This window comes from Chenopodium album, chromosome 22, assembly GCF_948465745.1.
Source record: "Chenopodium album chromosome 22, dcCheAlbu1.1, whole genome shotgun sequence".
NCBI classification, from domain to species: domain Eukaryota; kingdom Viridiplantae; phylum Streptophyta; class Magnoliopsida; order Caryophyllales; family Amaranthaceae; genus Chenopodium; species Chenopodium album.
In genome coordinates, this window is record NC_137855.1 from 15,369,167 (window position 1) to 15,390,926 (window position 21,760).

The following is a 21,760-nucleotide window of genomic DNA, read 5'->3' on the forward strand; positions in this document are numbered from 1 at the left end:
TAACTATTTAAATGAACTGAAACCGACCCGCAAAACATTTAAACCGATTTCAAACCGACCCGATTTAATACCGAACCGATGTCAAGCCGAACCGAACCCGAAATGTCAAACCGTTATGACAGTGCTAAATTCATGTACAGTGTAAAATAATTTGATTAATTAAAGTTTCATCATTTTTTAATTTTTATCTCCAATATTTTCATATTATCATATTTTGATATGAAAAAAGTTGACCAAACATCATTAAAACGAGGTTATTACATACCTACCTATTAAGTGTAATATATAATTTAAAAAAAATTATTTGGTAATAAAAAGGAAATTGATACTCATTTATGATTAAATTTTGTAAACACTCATATGGGCTAAGATTTAGTTCTAATATACTCATTAGTCTAATTGACTTTTCATATTCCATGTTTAATTTTACTATTTATATGCGAAATAAGAAGACAATATATAATTGGAATGTACATGAAGTAAACTTGTTACTTCGGATTTTATATTTGTAGCAAAATAAGTTAACTTATTAATAATTAGTAAATATAGTAGTATAAGAACTAGAATTAAAAAGTCGATAATTAATTATGGTCGGGTTAAATTCAGATCGGGTAAAAATCAAATCGAGTTAAAATCGGGTCGGGTTGAAATTTGTTCGGGTCAAACAGATCGGATTAGATCAGTTATTTTTCAGGTCAATTTCATATCGCCTTGAGCTTGGGTCGGGTCAAATAGGTTCGATTTAAGTTCAGGTTAGGTCAAATCGGATTCGGGTTATAGTTCAAATCGGGTCAAGTTCAAATTCGGGTCGAGTTCAGTTCGATTACAAACTCGGGTTTGGGTCTTCACTTTTTCAGATCAAATCGGATCGGTTATACGAGTAATTTTTTCGGTTCGGTTTTGACACCAACCAGAACCAAAAAATGGAACCATCAACTTGCCCAAATGTTCCATAGTTTATTCCCAAAATTGTCTCATACTCATATACAAATACAACGATAAGACAACCCCCCCAATTTGTGTTTCAGCACAAATACAATCCCCTCATTTCTCTCTCTTCTCCTCCTCGTTTCTCCCCCCTTCTCCATCAATGGCGGCGTCTTCTTCCTCCCTTTTCAACCCTGCAACTTCCTCTCTCTTCCAAAACCCTAATCCCAAACTCACCCACCACCACCTCCCTCTTCGCCACCACCCCAAAACAACCCCCATTTTCACCCTCCCACCAATCACCGCAACCTCCTCTTCCTCCTCCTCCACCTCCACCCACCGCGCCGCCCACGAAAACATCCGCGAAGAAGCTCGCCGCTACGCCAAATCCCACAATTTCTCCGCCAAATACGTCCCCTTCAACGCGCCACCTGACTCCACCGAGTCCTACTCCCTCGATGAGATCGTTTACCGCTCTCGCTCCGGCGGATTATTGGACGTTCAGCACGATATGGAAGCTTTGAAGCAATTTGATGGACATTACTGGAAATCCCTTTTCGATTCGCGAGTTGGGAAGACCAATTGGCCTTATGGGTCTGGTGTTTGGTCGAAGAAAGAATGGGTTCTTCCTGAGATTGATGGGGACGACATCGTTTCGGCTTTTGAAGGTAACTCTAATCTTTTCTGGGCTGAAAGATTTGGAAAACAGTTTCTGGGTATGTCTGATTTGTGGGTTAAACATTGTGGGATTAGTCATACTGGTAGTTTTAAGGATTTGGGTATGACTGTTTTGGTTAGTCAGGTTAATAGATTGAGGAAGATGAAGCGCCCCGTTGTCGGTGTCGGGTGCGCTTCAACTGGTGATACTTCTGCTGCTTTGTCTGCTTATTGTGCTTCTGCTGGGATTCCTTCTATTGTGTTTTTGCCTGCTGATAAGATCTCTATGGCTCAGTTGGTTCAGCCCATTGCAAATGGGGCTTTTGTGTTGAGTATAGATACCGATTTCGATGGTTGTATGCAGTTGATTAGGGAAGTGACTGCGGAATTGCCGATTTATTTGGCTAATTCTTTGAATAGTTTGAGGCTTGAGGGGCAGAAGACTGCTGCAATTGAGATTCTGCAGCAGTTTGATTGGGAGGTGCCGGATTGGATTATTGTTCCTGGTGGGAATTTGGGGAATATTTATGCCTTTTATAAGGGTTTTAAAATGTGCCATGAATTGGGGCTTGTTGATAAGATGCCGAGGTTGGTGTGTGCTCAAGCGGCTAATGCTAATCCGTTGTACGTGCATTACAAGTCCGGGTGGAAGGATTTTCAGCCTGTGAAAGCAAATACTACATTTGCTTCAGCCATTCAGATTGGTGACCCTGTATCTATTGACAGGGCTGTTTTCGCCTTGCAAAATTGTAATGGTATTGTTGAGGAGGCGACTGAGGAAGAACTAATGGATGCTATGGCTCAAGCTGATTCCACCGGGATGTTTATCTGCCCGCATACTGGTGTTGCATTGACTGCATTGATAAAGTTGAGGAATAGTGGTGTCATAGGACCAAATGATAGGACGGTTGTTGTCAGCACTGCTCATGGGCTGAAATTCACTCAGTCAAAGGTTGATTATCATTCAAAGAATATCCCTGATATGTCTTGCAGGTTTGCCAATCCACCAGTGCAAGTGAAGGCAGATTTTGGGGCAGTAATGGATGTTCTTAAAGGATATTTGAATAAGACTCCAAAAGTTTAGGTGAGTTAGTATGCAATGTCTTTTCCTCATTTATGTATTATTAGTTTGATCTTGTACCTCCTTTTTTGAATGCTGCTTCATATCGTCTTGAAGTTTATTTGTACTGCTTTCGTACTCTTTTTATCATTCAATTATTGTGCTGAAATTTTGCCATCTTGTGTTAACCTTTAAATACTGGAAGGAATGTCCCTCTTAACTTACTAATATTGTCTTGAAGCACTTCAAACAAATTGAAGATTTTTCATGTTTATAGAGTATCTTTTTTCAAAGTAATCAATGCTTGTAGACCAATAACTACTAATTCTTTGTTTTCAATAAACTCTGTAGCTGTGCATTGGTTCTCTAGTCACTTATTTTCCTTCTTTCTTGTGTCTAGCTCGTCATCTTTCCTTGAGAGCTTATTTGCCATACATTTTACTGTATTTTATCAATTTCCATCTTACATGTAACTCTGCTATTTTCATTAAAGTTATTAAGTATGGTTTTACATTCTGGTAAAGCTAGGATAACGAGTGTGTCAATAGCCTTACATAAAATCTCCTGCTTTCTACTTGTCCTGTGCCTTTGTGCGTTATTATCACAACTATGGTCTGTAAAGCTGTGTTAGAAATTCGGATTTTTGTAAATACCTACTTTGTTCTGATTTATGGTTTAGATTATCATTAGAGTCATGAAGGTGATTCTAGTTGAATAAATTTACCAGTGATTGAGATTTGGTTTCAAATGTCCAGGCACTTTAGAGTTTTTTAATGCGCTTATTTTATAACATCTAAGAATGATGACATTTGACGCCATTGTCATGTCACATTGACCATTGTTTGTAATTACATAAGGAAAAGTATATTCAAGTGGGGTATGGAATGTCAACTTTTACTAGAGAGATTAATCATTGAAGTTTTACCCTAGTAAGCATGTAGAAATAAAATGCCAAGAACTTATGATAATGGAGGTAATATAGAGCATTTGAGAGCACTAGTGGATAGGGAGAAAAGAAAAGTAAGAGAAACGGGAGTGAATGAATGATGGAATGAGAAAGAGTGGTAAACTCCCTCTACCCTATTTTGTTTCTTTTTATCCAAGTTGATGATTTTTGTTTTTCAAAGTCAAGAAATTATATAACTGAAGTATGATCTGCACTGGATTTAGAAAAAAAAAGTATTATTTGTTTCCAACATAATTTTTGCTCTTAATTGCTGTTAATATGTACTGCTCATGTGTTTGTGTGAGTGGAACTTAGGATGTGAACCATTTGTCTAATAAGATGCAATATGTTAGTGTAGTTAGATGTAAATCAGTCATGTTTCCTTTGATTTACAGATGTTCCCTTTATTGATATGTTGCTGCTAGATGGGTTGTATGTGGAGATTTATGGCAGATGTGACACTGGATGTAGCTTGGATGAGGGCTAATTTTGTATTTTGAAATTGCTGCTTAACTATGTACTTAGTCCGTTCTCTTTTTAATCGCAACCTTGGACTCTTTCCACTATTCACACACTCCTTTGACCATTTTTTTTATATACGTTAGGAAAAGGGGTATTTTGAGATTTGTCTTGACATATAGTTTCAAAATATTAGCTTTGTATGATTTACTATGTTCTGCTTCTTCGACTTGAACGCCTTAATCCCATTAGTGGGGCCGGCTACATGAACCAACATGAGGACTTCACAATACTACGCTCAATGTGGCTCATGTCAAGCGATGTGACAAGTTTTATATGATTTTACTATAATATAATCAAAGATACTACCTCCGTTTCGTATTATCTGCAACATTTTCCCAAAATAGAAGCTACACATTATGTGCAATAAACTAAAAGTTTCTCCTTTTAGTAAATTTTTTTGTGTGAAATTACCAGCATACTCTTACTTAATTTTAATTAACTAATTTTTTTTGTGTGAAATTACCGGCATACTCTTTCTAAATCTTACTTAACTTCAATAAATACCATATTAACTCTTTAACCCAAATTAATTTATCCATAATTAAAACCCTAACCCACATTCTCTCTCCTCTCTCACAACCACATCCACCACCAACATCACCAATTTTCTCTCTTCCCTCTCAACCACCACCGGCAACAGCCCTATTCTCTCTTCTCTCTCGACCACCACCACTCAGAGCAAGTTGCCGCCACTTCTACCTCACCCTTTTTAAAGTCTCCACCTCACTTCGTCGTTGCCTACTTTTCCCTTGTCATAGTTGCCGCCTCACTTCTTCCCGCCCACTTAGCCTTTTTCAAAGTCACTGCCTCCTTGCAATTTAGGTAGGGTTCGTTGATTTTATTAACTAATAAGGTGTGAGGTATTGGTGGCTGTTCGTTTCCGATCTTGGTGGTGGTGCAATGGGGTTTCAGATCTAAGTGGTGGTGAGGTGGGGTTTCAATTTGTTGGTGGTGGTAAGCTAGGTTTTGGTTCGTTGGTGGTGGTGAGTTGGGGTTTTGGTTCGTTGGTGGTGGTTTGTTGGTGTTTTTGTAAGTAGTAAGGTGGTTGTTTTGGTTCGTTGGTGGTCTGGTGACGTGGGGCTTGTTCGTTGGTGGTCTGGTGGTGGTGTGAGTTGGTTGGGTGGGTTTTGTGTGGTGGTGCGAGTTGAGTGGTGGTGGTGCAGCCGTGCAAGTTGATTGGTGGTGGTGCGAGTTGGTTAGGTGGGGTTTGGGTGGTGGTGGTGGGGTTTCAAATCTTAGTGGTGGTGAGAGGGTGGGTTCCAAGGTGGGTGCCGGTGGTGTTTACTTTCTCTCTCATCCAATTAATCACATGCCCTTTTTTTTACTAAAATTTGCCTAAGAAATTTTGTCTTGGGGAATGTGCAACCAAGTTTGTTGCAGATTTGATGAAACGGAGGTAGTATAAAAGGTATTAGACGTGCATAGGCAAGTGTGAGATGCCCAATGGTTCAATTAAAAGAAAATGGATGAAGTTTTACTTGGTGTCAATTCTAGTCATATGTGCTTGATGTTTTTGATTTATTAGCCTCCTCCAGTCCTCCCCCATGTTTGTGCTTATTGGTCCTTACTAATTTTCTACTTTTTAATGAGCCTAGTTAAATTAATTAGTATTTGGTCTTAATTATTCTGTACTTCCAACAGTCACACAGTATATATATTGATTAGGTATTATTTAGGAGCAGATGCTTACATCCTCTAATGAGGTCATGCCTCTTTTCATAATTGAAAGATGTGCCATCTATAGTTAAATTAGCTCTCCCTTTTTTTTCCCTCTCCAACTCATCTTATAGTTTGTCTGGTTTTCTCTGCTTCAGTAAGAGAGGAGGTAACAATTTTCGGTGACAAGCTGGCATGATTTCTTTTGATGGGGCCCATTAACTGGAGTTGGTTAGTGCCAGAACAGTCGGATAATGATATGTTTACTGGTAGTTTTGTTATCGAAGGCAACTTAGGAATATACCGAAGTTCATATTTACTCAAGTTGCTGGTATGAGTTTTGGGCTAATATGTAGCTGTTCTGAATGCTTGTCATTTGGAAGGTGAATCGTGCTCTTTATTTTATATATATATATATATATATATATATTTTTATATATATATATTTTTATATATATATATTTTTATATGCTCTTGGAGTTATTGAAGTGCTTGTGTTATTCCTTTGCCTGTGTAATTGGCTGGAGATGTTTCTGCTGATTTGCAGTCTCTATTTCTGATGATGCTTTCACATTTATATGATACTTTTTAGAAAAAGATGCTCCTCATTTGACATTTGAGAGGACTCTCAAGTAATATTGTTGCCAAGCCTAATTGTAATCTTGCTTAGGGTCAATATTATTGTCTAATTTTGTAGCTTGAAGCTGCAGGTCAGTAAAACTGCGATGAAGTGAAATGTTGCTGTGGATATGGCGGTGATGATTAAGCAGATTTACGAAGAGAAATTTGCTGTCGACTTTGTGGACCTTTGGTCTGTAATTTTGTAGCGGAATTTGTGCTGATGAATGGGATACCTAGCTCTTAAAAAACAGTTAGAGAAGCTCCAATTTGTTGCTTCTCCTTTCCTAGAATCTAATTCTGGCATCTTTGTAAACTATATTTCTATTGCTAGAGAAAACTTGTTTAGCCTAAGACGTTTTTCTCAAGTTGAGAATTACATGCAGAAGTTTGGGTAAACAGCTCCCAAATTATAATTAAATTGTTTTACTTTTGATGAACTACAAATTTTGGCTGCTGCGAATAATAATTGTTTTGTATTATGTAACATGTAAGATACTACTCATTTGGCTTTCTACCGTGAGTAGTTGTGTTTTAGTGTTGTATCTTGTATGTACTAGTAGTTCTGCATTTCATAATCAATTGAAGGTGTTTGTAAAATGGTTATGATAACTTGACTTTGGTCAATGTTTTTGTCGTTTGATTAGCCTTTGGTTTAGAGTAAACAATCATTCACAAGAATATATGTTGTAAAAACAAAATAGGAAAAATTAACAAAAACAATTTCAACTTTCCCTCATTCGTTTAAAACAATCCCAACTTTGGATTATTTTTAATAATCCGAACTTTGATATGAATTTGCTTTTAATGTTCCCAAGTGACCGACAACTTGGTGAAAAAATTATTTTTTAAAGAAAAGATTATTAGTAGTAATTATCAATTAACAAATTATCTGATTTATCTCTATCTTCAAAAACTAATTATCTTAAAACTAACTATTTTAAAAATAATTAAAACTAATTACTTTAAAAATAGTTTCAAGAAAAACCAACCACCAGCTATCGATATCTCCTAGCCCTCCACCTTGTCGCGCCTGCCCCCACCTTTAGTGCCGCCTAGACTGACTACTCCATTCACTCCCTGGAAATAAGATCCCTGCAACCTTCCCGCCGACGCCCCCCTCCCCGCCGCGACCTTGCCTTTACTACAACCCCAATCCCTTTCATTCCACCATTTTGCAACTAATCAACCCTCACTCACAATCCTAGCCCCCTTTTTGCAACCATAGATTCGAAAGCTGGAAAGGGGTGGGGATTTGGTGGGATTCCGCCGACAGGTGGTAGGAATTGCGGCGCGAGGGTTGTTGGTTGCGGTTGGATTCTTTGGTTGCAAATAGAGGTGGTTATTAGGTAGGGTAGCCCAATGATAATAGGGTCAGGGCCAAGCTTAAATGGCTTTTAATGGACAGGGTCAATATAGGGCCAAAATGTTTTTCCAATTTAATTAATAAAGAAAATAGATAATGTTAAAATAATTGCATAGATAAATTTATATTCATATATACTTAATAATGACTTTGTGCAATATTTTTTTTAATTGATATTTTGTACGCTCGCCCATTATCGACCCGCTATTGACTCGCGACCCGCATTGGCCCGACCCAATATTTATCCTATAAAATGTGAACCTTTTTGACCCGACCCACAACCGACCTTGACCCGACCCGCCCAATAACCAGGTTTAGTTGCAGGGATGTAGTTGCAAGGGTTAGTGTTGCCGGTTGTGGTTGGGTTCTTTAGTTGCGATAGCAGAGGGGGTATCGGGATGGGGGAAGGGAAGGCAGGTGGTGTCATCGGCACGGGCAGCAAAGGGTTCTCGGCGGCGGTGGGAGGCTGGCCTGGCTGTGGGCTGGGCGGTGAGCAGGGTGGGTTGGGCTGAGGTGGTTTTATTTTTCTTAAACAAAATTCTTATGGTTTCAAAAAAAAAAAAATTAAATTTTTATTTATTGTTTTTAAATTATTATTTTTTTGACCAATCATATATACTAACATGTGTCAAGTAACTTGTTATAACAAGTTAGATGACCGGCTGGGAACGTTGGAAGCAAATTAATACTCCCTCCATGATTTTTTCAAGTGTTACAGTTTGACCGACACATAGTTTTAGACAATTTAATTGACTTAAATAAAATAAGAGGTAAGTGGGGTAGTTGGAATATTAAAAAATTGTAAAAGAAAGGTGGTGCGGATAATAGTTTAGGAAAATTTGTCAAAATAACACCACCTTTAAGTTGTCTTCCCTAAATAACACCACCTTTTGATTATTCCACAATAACACCACCTTTGATACTCATCTGCCAAAAATAGAACAAAAAACCTGTAACCTATTTTACAGGTTACAATTGGCACATGTCACATGTGTGATTAGTTAATTTTTTTAAAAAAAAATACGTAAATTAAAAAACTTTAAAAAATCTAAAATTAAAAAAAAACTGAAAAAAAGGAAAACTCCTCCCCTTAACGACAGCAACCCCACAACCACCTGCCAGGGCTGCCACCACCGCCGATGACTAGAGATCATTACCGGCAGTACCAAGGTGACCACCCAGCCTGAGTGCCCGACCACTAGAGATGGAAATGGATCGGGTTCGGGGCGGGTGGAGCATCACCCGCATCCACCACCCGCCTCCATCCATCCCACCCGATCCATCCACCACCCGCCAATATATCCACCCGAATCCATCCATCCATCACCCACGGGTGAAACGGATGGATTGGATGATAATCGGATATTTAATAAAATTAAAAAATTAAATTACACTTAGCTCTTCTCAAGAAAATTCACATATATATGAACCCTAAAAAACCATAAATTAACAAAAAAAACTATGGCAAATTCGTGAAAAAGGGCAGAAATTCAAGAAAATATATGATTCATATATATAAACCATAAAATAAGCAGCAAATTCATGAAATTAAACCTAAGAATAAGCAAAAAAAATCAAATGGACAAGGCAAAAAAAATCCGTGACTCCGTCCAACATTCCGAGAGAGCAAATCAGCAGAGAGAGGCTGAACAAACTCAATAGCCACCGTGACTCCATGAAAGATAGAGAGAGAGGAGCAGAGAGCTTTGAGATATTGAGAGGAACATAGAGCGGCGAGAAAGAGAGTGATTTTTTTGGTAGGTTAAGGTAGGGTTTAGGAATTACGTGAGTATAAATTAGGACGACTAAGGATTTTGGTTCAGTTGGGCCTAGCCCATTATAAAAAATCTCAGCAATTTTTTTTTTTAAATATCCGGGTGATGGGTCGGGTTAACGGGTGAAATTTTTCCACCAGAATCCGATCCGTCACCCGCATCCGTTAATCCATCACCCGCCTATTATCCGTTTAAACCGGAATTTTCATCCATCCAATAAGACGAGTGGAGCGGGTGAGCGGGTGATCCACTGGATATTTCCATCTCTACCGACCACTGAGCCCCTCCTCTTCCCCTGAACCACCTTCCTTCACCCTAAAACTCTTCTACCTCCCCTCAAAAACCCCCTTCCCCTCACCGGCCGCCAGGCAAACCCCCTCCCCTGTGCCGGCGAAACCACTTCGCCCCCCCCTACCGGCCGTCTCCACCTCCTTTCCCCTTTGAACCACCATCCAAAAACCCTAAAACCCCAAAATCGAATGGTTTTAGGGTTATAAGGTTTTCGACCTTTTGGTAGTGGGTTAAGGGGGGAAGGGGTGCAGACAACCGACGAAAGGTTAAGCCGGCACGGGGAGGGGTTTCAAGCACCGGCGATGGTGGCAGCCTGGCAGGTGGCGGTGGTGGGAGGGATTCTCTTTTTTTTTTTTTTTAAGGTTTTTTTTATAAAAATTTTAAGGGGTTTTTTTTTTAAAAAAAAAATTGTTAAAATAATTGACCATTGATAGTGTGACACGTGTCACAGGTAACCTTTTAAATAGGTTTCCAACCGGTCATGTTTTATTTTTGGCTGTAGAATAATCAAAAGGTGGTGTTATTTAGGGAAGACCGTTTAAAGGTGGTGTTTTTTTGACAAATTTTCCTACTCCCTCCGTTCCTAAATGTTTTTTACGTTTCCATTTAGGGTGTTCCTTTTTATTCTTTACATTTAGTATCTTTCCTATTTTGGTCATAAATTTTGGACTAAATTACCCTTGTTTTACAATTTTTTTACTCAAAAATCCTTACTTTTCCATGTACTATTGTACTTTTTGTACTATTTTAATAGTTTTTCAACACTTATTATTACTTTCTCTCTCCTCTCTCCTCTAATTTCTCCACCCCACATGCTCAACATTGTGTTTTTCAATAAATTTGTACTTTCAATCATTGAAATATTCCAATATACCTCAACTTTACACAATTTCTTAATTACCGCGCATAATTCCAAACGTAAAAAACATTAGGGAACGGAGGGAGTAGTAGTTTATTGAAAAGTAATGAATGTAAGAGGAAAGATATAATAAAAAAAAAGTAGTAATGGGTTTGGGTGGGGACCATTAGAGGAGAGAGATATAATATTTAAATGTAGCTTTTTGCCAAAAAAGGAAGTGTAACACTTATTAAAACACAGTCGGATTTGGTAATTGTAACACTTATTATAACACGGAGGGAGTATCAAAGTTCGGATTACTAAAAAATAATTCAAAGTTGGGTTGGGATTATTTTGAGCAAATGAGGTAAAGTTAGTAATATTCTTGTCAACTTTTCCAATAATAAAAACATTGAAACAATAAACCCACAACTCTCAAATATAGAGTTTACTTTTTAAACAAGTGCTGATAAAATAAAGGTTCAAAATATAAGGTAAAAATTAGTCTAATAGTCTGTTCACAATTACTGAACAGAACTAAACTGATTGGAACAGAATTGAGCTGAATATTTTATGAGAAAAGGAAATTAGGAGCTAAATTGAACTGATTGGAGCTGAATTGAAATGAAATGAAATTAAGCTGAAGTGAATGAGCTCTAAAACTATTATGTTTTAAGACAATTTACACATAATGTTTTAGTAGAAGCATGTTTAGGCTTTATATTCTATTTTATACTTTAAATTAAGGGGAATTGTAAATGGTTGTATAGTCTTAAACCTATTTTGTCGTGGTTTGTATTGGTGTTCTCTTTTGTAGTATATATCACGGTTACAGAAATGACTAGGTAGGACTGTAGGAGGGCAGATGCTTGCTTTCTTCACATAATAGCAACCTTCTCCATTTTGGTTAGCTCAAATTTTCCTATGACTTGCCACACCATGTGGCCAAATTATGGAGATTACTTCATTAGTGTTATAGGATTACTCGATCAACGTTATAGTGTTATAGGGGTTACTTGGTCAGTATTGTATGGGTTACTTGAGCAAGGTTATAGGGATTATTTTATTTTGTACAAATGGCCATATGCACACAAAACACGTTGGTTAGTGATGTGAATCAAGAGGCTAATTCTTTTGAAGGGCCCAAGACACTTTTTAAAGGTCCAAATAGCTTCATTATAGGCTGCCCAAACAAAGAAATAAACAAGGAAAGGTCCAATAGATCAAATGGGAAACAGGAAGCTTGATAATCAAGGAGGAGGAAATGGAGCGGTTTACTTCCGACGGCAATTGTGAAGGTCACACGCCACCTTCCCGGAACCACCCTGAACCTAGCTTCAACCAGATTTGGCGCGTGAGGTGTTGTGACGGCGGCGATGGAAGATTTTCCATACTCAGTTTTTTTTTTCCTTCACTTGAGTTTTTGCTTTCAGGTTTCGACCTTTCACTTGAGAGGGTTTCTCTTGGTTTAAGCACTTAGGATAAGGTTTATTTTCTGTTATTTAATTGCTATAAACTTCCTAAGGTTGTTAGGAAATTTTTTAGTAAATTAGAGTTTATTTTGGATCGATTAGTTTTCATATTCTAATTAGAAGTAGTTTTCTATTCTAGTTAGGATATTTGGGGGGCAAAGTTAGGGGTTTTACCTAATCCTTGTTGGGATGGAATTAGCTTATTTTTAGTCTATAAATGGGGGAATTTCGTGGCTCTTAGAGACATGACACGAAATAGAAAAATCAGATTAATTTCAATAAAAATTGTTTAGCTTTGCTTAAACGTTTTCTGGCTAGTTTTCAATTCAAGGAATTGGTTGACGATTAGAACATTAAACACTTAGTGTCTAGGAGTATGCTAAGAGTTTAATCTCAAAATAATTAGCGTCCAAAAGTGGGTTAATTAATTTGGGGATTCGAATCATAAGTTTTAGGATTGATCTTGTGAGGAGAAATATCGGTTCGTTTGTATTCAATCTTAAAGAAATCATTCAAGGTTGGATCTTTATTTCAAGATTGTGGGTTTTCTAAAAACTTGACTAAACAAGGGATTAGAATCCACATCAATTGGAATCAGATTTAAAGGGGAGAATCTTCACAATTCATTTTCTAATTTCTGTGTTTTCGGAGGATTAGTTTTCAGGGTTAACTTGTTTCGACTCGTTCTCCTTTGTTACAGAAGCTTTTCAGGTGATTCATTTTTTGAATTTGGGTTAAATTTTGTCTACTTTATGCATGCAAAATTTCAGGATTTTCAGAATTCGTTTCCTATTAAACTGGTCTATTTTGTGCATACTGGTCTTATTTTGTCCGAATTGATTTATGCTTCTATTTTGGTTTGTTTTTGCTCGAATTTTGCTGCGATTTTTGCTGGGATTTTCCTGTGCGCTCTAGGGTATTTTAAGGTGTTTTGATCATATATTTTGCTGCCGTGCTACAGCCATACTCTGGTAGGTTTCTGCCTTGTTTTGTGCGCATATTTTGTGTAAAAATCATGAGAGAAGAAGCTTTGAAGAAATTAATTGAAAAGTTTGAAGAGAAATTTGAGATTTTGGAAGAAAAGTTGACTGACAGTGCTAAAGCAAGGTTTGATGCCTTTGCTAAGTTACTTCAAGATCATAAAAAGAAGAAAAAACATAAAGATAGTGATGGTAGTTCTTCTAGCAGTGATGATGAGCCTAAATACTCTTCTAACATTGATGATAAGGGTTTTAAGCTTGATGACTTCACGGGTCTAGGAAGCCCCGAAGATTTTCTTGAGTGGGAGAGGCAATTAGAGAAGATTTCAGATTATAAAGGGTTCGATGATGTAAAACGATTCAAAATTGCTTACATAAGACTCACTAAGAACGCGAGAACATGGTTTGAATCTTTGAAAGCTCGACATGCTAGATCGGGGAAGAGTAAGATCAAGACAAGAACTGTTTTGAAAAGAAAGATGCATGCTAGATACCTTCCACGTGATTTTGAGCAAACTCAATACAAGAAATTGGCTACGTTGACTCAAGATATTAAAAGTGTGAATGAATACATCACGGAGTTTGATCGCTTGACTTCTATTTGTGACTTGGATGAGAAAGAAACTATGCATATTGCTCGGTTCATAAAGGGACTTAATCGACCTATTACTAAGAAAGTTGAGCTAAGTACCTACAATAGATTCAATGATGTTTGCAAGCTAGCCTTAAAAATCGAGAGACTTTGGAATGAAGACAAGAAACCGAGTGCTTCTAAGAGTACTAATACAAACTATTCCCAAGGTTCTACTACTAAGTTCTATAACCACTCTTCCAAAGATTTTGAAAATTCAAAGAATGGTGAAAAGGATGTGGAAAAACAGGAAAAAGTTTATGTCTCTAAGGAGAAGTATAAGGATTAAATGCGTTGCTTCATGTGCCAAGGAAGAGTATATCAAATTAAAGATTGTCCAAGTCAAAGAACTCTTACCATACAACAATATGAAGCCATGACTGAAGAGGAGAAAAGTATGAGTTTGTTCCTCAAGAAAAAGAAGAAAAGGAAGTTGTTGAAACTGATGAGGAAGAAGAGGAGGAGGCTTTCCAGAGAATGATGGTAATTGTCTTGTGATAAGGAAGATACTTCATGCCGAGTCCACTTCCAATATCCCTCAACGTGAGACTTTGTTTCATACTCGATGCAAAGTTGGTGAAAGCACTTGCAATGTAATCGTTGAAAGTGGCTTTTGCAAGAATGTTGCTTTGACGTGGGAAAATTAGGTCGTTGAACTAATCCTCCTAAGCCAAACAAAATTTATAAACACTCAACAAACCTAAGTACAAGTATAGAGGTAAGTCAAGGGTCGAACCCAAAGGAACGGTAATGTCTAAGTGCTTTCAATTATGTGCCTAAGCTAGGTCGAAGACGAAGGGTAAAAGTGGACACTAACAACTACTAAGACAAAGAAATCAAACAAATAAAATGCTAGGGATTAGGATTCACTTATATTAGCAATGAACAATGCAAATTGGTTTAGGAAGTTGACTCAGTCAAGCAATGTGAGGGAAGATTAATTATGCAACCAAAAGAGCATATCAAGCTATTCTCCTAGAGGTCTAACTAGCGTCAACTACGATAAACTCTAGCTAGGAAACATCACAAGACACCTCAATCGTGTAAATGCAAGCCACAAATCAATGGTCTGTATCAATGTGAACTTACAATGCAATCTAGTGTGAATAACTAGGGTGATCAAGCCTAAATCAAACACACACATGCACATAATCAATTAACCAATTTAATCACATCATCAACTCCATCAAAATCCCCAATCTACATCAATCCATTACATAATATAAGCTTCACCAAATCCCTAACCAAACAACTACTCTAGCAACATCATTAATTCAACCAATCAACAATCAAAGAAGAACAATTACTCTAATCAAACATCAATCATCAAATCATCAAATTCTAATCAAAATCAAACAATCCAAATATGAATACTAAACAAAACAATAAATGAGATATAGTTTAGAAATGCTCATTGATAATAGAGTAGATCTCCAATACAATTGTCACCATTGGATCTTCAATCTCTCAATCACCATTGAAATTCTTCACTTTCTCTCTCTAAAATCTACTCCTAAAACTAACCCCTAAATCTAGAGAGAGAAGCTCTCAACTAAGCTAAGAATATGATCTAATTCTCTTATGAAACTTCTTACAAAAATTGAGTTCAAATAGGTATAAGAAGAGAGAGAAAATCGTCAAAATCCGATCGGAAAAGACCCACGCCGGTGCGGCCGCACAACAGAGGATGTGCGCCTGCACCACCATGATGTGCGCTCGCAGCACCATGGTGTGCGGCCGCACATCCTTCGTGTGCGGCCGCACCTTCTGCGCGTGCGGCCGCACTCAGCTGGGTTTCTTCGAATCTTCAACTCTTCAAGCTCAAGGGGTGCACACATGATTTATGATGGTGATGGGCACTAGGAGTGGCAGTAGCTAAGGCTTAGTATTGAGGGCACACACTTCCTTTGAAGGGAGCACCGCAAGCGAGCACAAGAGAAGAACCAAGACTTGGAACTTCCACTTCTTTGTATCTTGAGCTTCCCAAACTCCATGAACTTGATCCAAAAGCTTCTTCCACCATAGTGGATCACCAAAATCAAGACCCGAACCTCGTCCAATACCTACAACCACGAAAATAGAGCAAATAAAGAAGAAAAGGCTAGAAAACCAACGAAATGCACAAAAGCTACAAAATAAGAGAAGAAAGGTAAAAATAAGCAACAAAGCATAAAACTAAGCACTTATTAAGCATGAAAGCTATGAAAAGAGAATAGAAAGGACCTAAATGCTCGTCAAATGTGTGCCATTTATAACACACATCATGGTTCAACGAACTAATATGGTAAGTAAGCTAAACCTTCCTATTCGTGATCATGCAAAACCATATAAAGTGAATTAGCTTGAGACTCAAAGGGTTTTCAAATTAAGAAGCAAGCACTAGTAAATTTCTCCATAGGAAATTAGAAGGATGAAATATGGTGTGATGTGATTCCAATGAATGCTTGTAACTTACTTTTGGGAAGAACATGGCAATTTGATCGAAAAGTTAAACATGATGGCAAAACCAATGTGTATTCCATGAAGGTTGGAAACAAACGTTTTAGTCTAAATCCTTTGTCTCATAAAGGACATAGTAAGTGCCCAAATAGTAATCAAAGTTCAAGTTTGTTTCTAAGGGAAGAATGTTCAAGGAAGAGATTGATAGAGGACCCATGGCATGTGTTCTTATGAAAGAAGATGACACTTATGAAGATGGATGGTACAAAGAAGACTTGTCTAGTGAAAATGGTGATGAAGATCCTACATATAACATTGAGAATCTCTAAACTACTTGTTTTGAATATGTGAATTTGAGGGCAAATTCTTTTGAAGAAGGGGAGAATGTAAATCAAGAGGCTAATTCTTTTGAAGGGGCCAAGACACTTTTTGAAGGTCCAAATAGCTTCATCATAGGCTGCCCAAATAAAGAACTAAACAAGGAAAGTTCCAATAGATCAATTGGGAAAGAAGGAAGCTTATAATCAAGGAAGAGGAAATGGAGTGGTTTACTTCCGACGGCGATTGTGAAGACCACGCGCCACTCCAAGGGCCACGCGCCACCTTCCCGGAACCACCTTGAACCCAGCTTCAACCAGAGTCGGCGCGTGAGGTGTTGTGACGACGTCAAGTTGAAATGGAAGATTTTCCATACTTAGTTTTTTTTTCTGAGTTTTTGCTTCCAGAATTTTACCTTTCACTTGAGAGGGTTTTTCATGGTTTAAGCACTTAGGATAAGGTTTATTTTCTATTATTTAATTGCTATAAACTTCCTAAGGTTGTTAGGAAAGTTTTTAGTTAATTAGAGTTTATTTAGGATTAGTTTTCTTGTTCTAATTAGAAGTAGTTTTCTATTCTAGTTAGGATACTTGGGGGGCAAGGTTAGGGTTTTGTCCTAATCCTTGTAAGGATGGAATCAGGTTATTTTTAGTCTATAAATAGGGGAATTTCGTGGCACTTAGAGACATGACATGAAATAGAAAAATCAGATTAATTTCAATATATATTGTTTAGCTTTGCTTAAACGTTTTCTTGCTAGTTTTCAATTCAAGAATTTGGTTGAAGATTAGAACATTACAAACTTAGTGTTTAGGAGTAGGCTAAGAGTTTAATCTCAAAATAATTAGCGTCCAAGAGTGGGTTAATTAATTTGAGGATTCGAATCATAAGTTTCAGGAGTGGTCTTGTGAGGAAAAATATCGGTTCGTTTGTATTCAATCTTACAAAAATCATTCAAGGTTGGATCTTTATTTCAAGGTTATGGGTTTTCTAAAAACTTAACAAAACAAGGGATTGGAATCCACATCAGTTAGTTAAATTCTACTTGTTCTTATCTTCTTGGTCCAATTTTCTTATGGTTGAAATTATAACACAAAAAAATCTTCCTGGCTCAATTTTCTCAAGGTTGAAAAAAAAAACAAAAAATCTTCTTGGTTCAAATTCTTAGAGTTGAAAATTCAACACAGCAAATTCAATCTTATTGGTCCATATTTCTCATTGTTGAAAGGTCCAAAGATTAGGACAGTAAACACTAAGGATGTATTTTTCTTTGTGTATCACCCTAACTATATAGGTGACTCTATTACTACATATTAAAAGCAGTTCTCATCTTTTTTGCTGCTTGTCAAAAACAAGTCCTTCACAAAATTATAAACAAATATCAAACATGGGTTTTCAATGGTTTACTACATTCATATTTGTATTCTGTTTTTCAATACTCGTTTTCAATTTCTTCGTGCTTGCTAATTCTAACCTGCCTTCCTTGCAGCAATCGAAACCACTTTGCCATGATCAAGAGAAGATTGCATTGCTTAATTTTAAGCAAAGCTTTCTTCTTGATTGCTCTGCAGCACCTTCCACCACAGTTGCATATCCAAAGGTGAAATCATGGCAAAATGAATCAGATAATGCAACTGATAGCAGGGACTGTTGTAAGTGGGATGGTGTCATGTGTGACAAGGAGACGGGTCATGTGATTGGCCTCGAGCTTAGTAACAGCTGCCTTTACGGCACCTTCCCTCACAACAGCACCCTCTTTAGCCTTAATCATCTCCGAGTGCTTGATCTTTCATATAATAACTTCAACTATTCTCAAATCCCTTCTGACATTGGTCGTCTATACAAGCTCACACAACTTGATCTCTCATTTTCAGTTTTCAGTGGTCAAATTCCACCCGAAATTTCAACACTGTCTAATCTCTCTGTTCTTGATCTATCCGGTAGTGGAGATCCTTCAGGTGTCAATCAAAATTTGAATTTGAAACTTAAAGATTTGAGTCTAGAGAAGTTGGTTTATGAATTGTCTTATCTAACCGAACTTAGCCTATCACAGGTTGATTTATCATCTGCCGTGCCCCTAGTCTTAAGCAACCGAACTTCTTTAAAAGCTATCTCCCTCAATGACTGCAATCTATTTGGTGATTTCCCACCAAATATATTCCAACTACCAAACTTAGAAGTTGTTTCAGTGTACATGAATCTTGACTTAAGAGGTTATCTCCCTGAATTTCATTCGAGTAGCCGTCTTACTTATTTATCTGTTGCTGAAACAAAATTTTCAGGAGAGTTGCCAGCTTCCCTTGGAAATCTTGGTTCTTTGACTATTCTGGATCTCGGAGAATGCAAATTTTCTGGACAAATTCCGTCTTCAATAGGTAACTTGACAAACCTCACTAATCTGAATCTCGGAAACAATGATTTTAGTGGTCCTCTCCCTTACTCTATCATGAACCATAGTCGTCTTTATTCTCTGGGTCTTTCAAACATGATGAATGTTAACTCTGAAGTATTGAAATCTTGGTTGCCTAAATTAAACTCACTCGGTTCCTTAGGCCTTGGCCGTATGAATTTAGGCAACGACATCCTTCCAGCATTGTCAAACCTTACTAGGCTCCAAGATTTAGATCTTAGTCAAAACCAATTAACAGGCCAACTGCCAAGATGGTTAATGAACATGACTCAATTGATAGGCTTAGACCTATCTGGTAATCAGTTGCAAGGTCCAATCCCACCCTGGTTTTCGGAACTTATTAATCTCACCACATTAAAATTGTCTTTGAGTGGCTCGGTTTCCATGTTTGATTCATTTTTGGATCTCCCACAATTGCGACAACTATATTTGTCTGGTGTTAGTTTAACATTTCCACCATGTCTAAGCACCAATTCATCTCTTTTGAAGTTACATGTTTTGATTCTTGAATCATGTAACTTGACTAAGTTCCCTGATTTCTTGCGTTATCAAGACAAGCTACAAATACTGTCCCTTGCAGAGAACAGCATCACTGGAGCTATTCCACAATGGTTTGTGAAAGTAACTAGAAATAGTCTCTTTTTATTAGACATTTCTTACAATCTTCTAACAAGTTTTGAACATCCTCAAGTTTTTCTGCCATGGAATAACTTAAAAAGCTTAAATCTCAATAATAACAAACTGCAAGGGACACTTCCGTCTCCCCCGAGTACCATGCAAGTTTATAAAGTGTCAAATAATCGAATCAATGGAGTTTTCCCGAAACAAATTTGCCATGTTCCTTCTTTGATCTATCTTGATATATCCGAAAACAATCTTACAGGCCAGATTCCAAGCTGCATTGGTGATCAACTTAGTGGTTCTATGCAAGTTCTGAATGTAAAAGGCAATAACTTTAGTGGCGTCATTCCTCAAACGTTCTCAAGGTCATGTAAACTGAACATGATTAATTTAAGCCAAAATCAATTTAAGGGCAAGCTTCCGAAGTCATTAGTCAACTGTATGTTTCTTGAGGTACTCGATGTCGGAAGTAATCATATTAATGACACTTTTCCATCATGGTTAGGATGTCTTCCGAACTTACAGGTTCTGGTCCTAAGGCATAACAACTTCCATGGGGGGATTTCAAGCCCTTTGCCCAATTGTGATTTCCATAATTTGCGTATAATTGATCTATCTAATAATTTTCACATTGGCAACTTACCATCAAGATATGTTCAGAGTTGGCTTGCAATGGAAATCTCAACAGAAGCCATGTCTAGTGCATCCAACTCTAATTTTAGAATAGGTGTTGTTTTACCTGAAGGCATCGATATTGTTGAAGAAAAATACAATTATAGTATCACCATAACAAATAAGGGGAGCGAAACACAGTATACAAGGATATTGACTGTTTTGCGAGTAGTTGATTTTTCGAGCAACAAGTTCAGTGGTAAAATCCCTAAAATCATAGGGAATCTTAGAGGACTTCAAGCGCTTAATTTGTCCAACAACAATCTTATTGGTGGTATCCCATCTTCTTTGGCCAACATCACAGACCTTGAGTCCTTAGACCTTTCTCAAAACATGCTTTCAGGAGTGATTCCTCAAGAGTTGTCAAGGCTAACCTTTCTAGGGGTATTTAATGTTTCTCACAATCGTCTTATTGGACCAATTCCTAGTGGAGAACAATTCAATACTTTTGACAACAACTCATATACTGGAAACTTGGCATTATGCGGGGCTCCATTGTCTGAGAAATGTGAGAAAGACTCCACACCACAACAGTTAACAGATGATGAGGCGATTGAAGAGGATACTGAGCTGATTGATTGGATCATCAGATCATTAGGGTGTATAAGTGGGATGATAATAGGTTATGTCATTGGCAAAATATACGTAGTTGATCCTCATCATGATTGGTTTATGGAGACTTTTGGAAGAAGAGGGAGATCAAAGACAAGAGTGAAGAGATCACCACCACTAAGGCTCAGGAGAAACTAAAGAATCTGCACTTGTAACACTGGCCTGGCTTCATATATATAGATATATATGTATATATATATATATATATATATATATATATATAGATATATATATATATATACCTATTTTAAGAATATAGCCATTAGCTTGTATTTTATCCAGTGACTTATATATTAGTCACTAAACCCTTATGAACAACACTGTTATCTTGTTAATGTATCTCAATTATTATAGGAAAATTTGCCAGAAATCACCTTATAAAACTTGTTTGGTAGTTTACCAATGCCAAACTTGTTGCTGTCTCACAGTGATGCTGTTGCTTCTTCATTTTTTTTTCCTATTGGTAGTTTGGTAACATTTCAAAACCACCCCTGTTTGGCCCTTTATGCATTGAACTCGTGGAGTGTATTTATCACCAGCAGGAAGAAGATTCTTAAACTATGAAACTTGGAAGTGGGATAAATTTCTGTTGAAACGTGGATTTTCTGGGGATATTTGCACTGCCTGCATGCAAACGTTAAGCAAGATCGTTAGACTAGACACTTTTTATCTAAAAAACAGAAGTTAGCTAGAACTTAAAGTAGAAGGTAGCCAAATCAATGGGGGTGGGGGTATTGGGGAGCTAACTTATGCTGATGTTGTACATCATGGAGTTGAAAAGAACAGCAATAGTGTAGAAACCAGGTTAATGATAACTACAACATCCAGAAATGATATCCAAGACGATGATGCAAAGAGAAAAGGGGCTTGAATATTTGATATTACATTTCTAAGGCCGCGATAAGATATAGACTGCACCTTATTCACTAGGTTACTGCCAGTACAGTAA

The 21,760-nt window shown here is 37.4% G+C and overlaps 2 protein-coding genes across 5 annotated transcripts; both read left to right on the forward strand.

The window, feature by feature from the left end:
* The first annotated feature begins 1,027 nt into the window (after positions 1-1,027).
* On the forward strand, positions 1,028-6,875 carry LOC145603690 (threonine synthase, chloroplastic-like). Of its 4 annotated transcripts, XR_014104893.1 has the most exons (3): positions 1,028-2,668; positions 5,927-6,151; positions 6,479-6,875. XR_014104893.1 is itself a non-coding variant. In XM_081659648.1 (2 exons), exon 1 carries the CDS (start codon positions 1,091-1,093, stop codon positions 2,666-2,668), a length of 1,578 nt encoding a protein of 525 aa, XP_081515774.1. In that variant the 5' UTR covers positions 1,028-1,090; the 3' UTR covers positions 6,466-6,875. The 4 variants fall into 4 exon arrangements, 3 of the variants coding, with proteins under 3 accessions (XP_081515774.1, XP_081515773.1, XP_081515772.1); XM_081659648.1 differs by lacking the exon at positions 5,927-6,151 and having other exon boundaries at positions 6,466-6,875; XM_081659647.1 differs by lacking the exon at positions 5,927-6,151 and having other exon boundaries at positions 6,473-6,875.
* A 10,968-nt stretch (positions 6,876-17,843) lies between these two features.
* On the forward strand, positions 17,844-21,172 carry LOC145604775 (receptor-like protein 49). Its single transcript, XM_081660726.1, has one exon. The coding sequence runs from the start codon at positions 17,884-17,886 to the stop codon at positions 20,947-20,949; it is 3,066 nt and encodes a 1,021-aa protein (XP_081516852.1). The 5' UTR covers positions 17,844-17,883; the 3' UTR covers positions 20,950-21,172.
* The last annotated feature ends 588 nt before the right edge of the window (positions 21,173-21,760 follow it).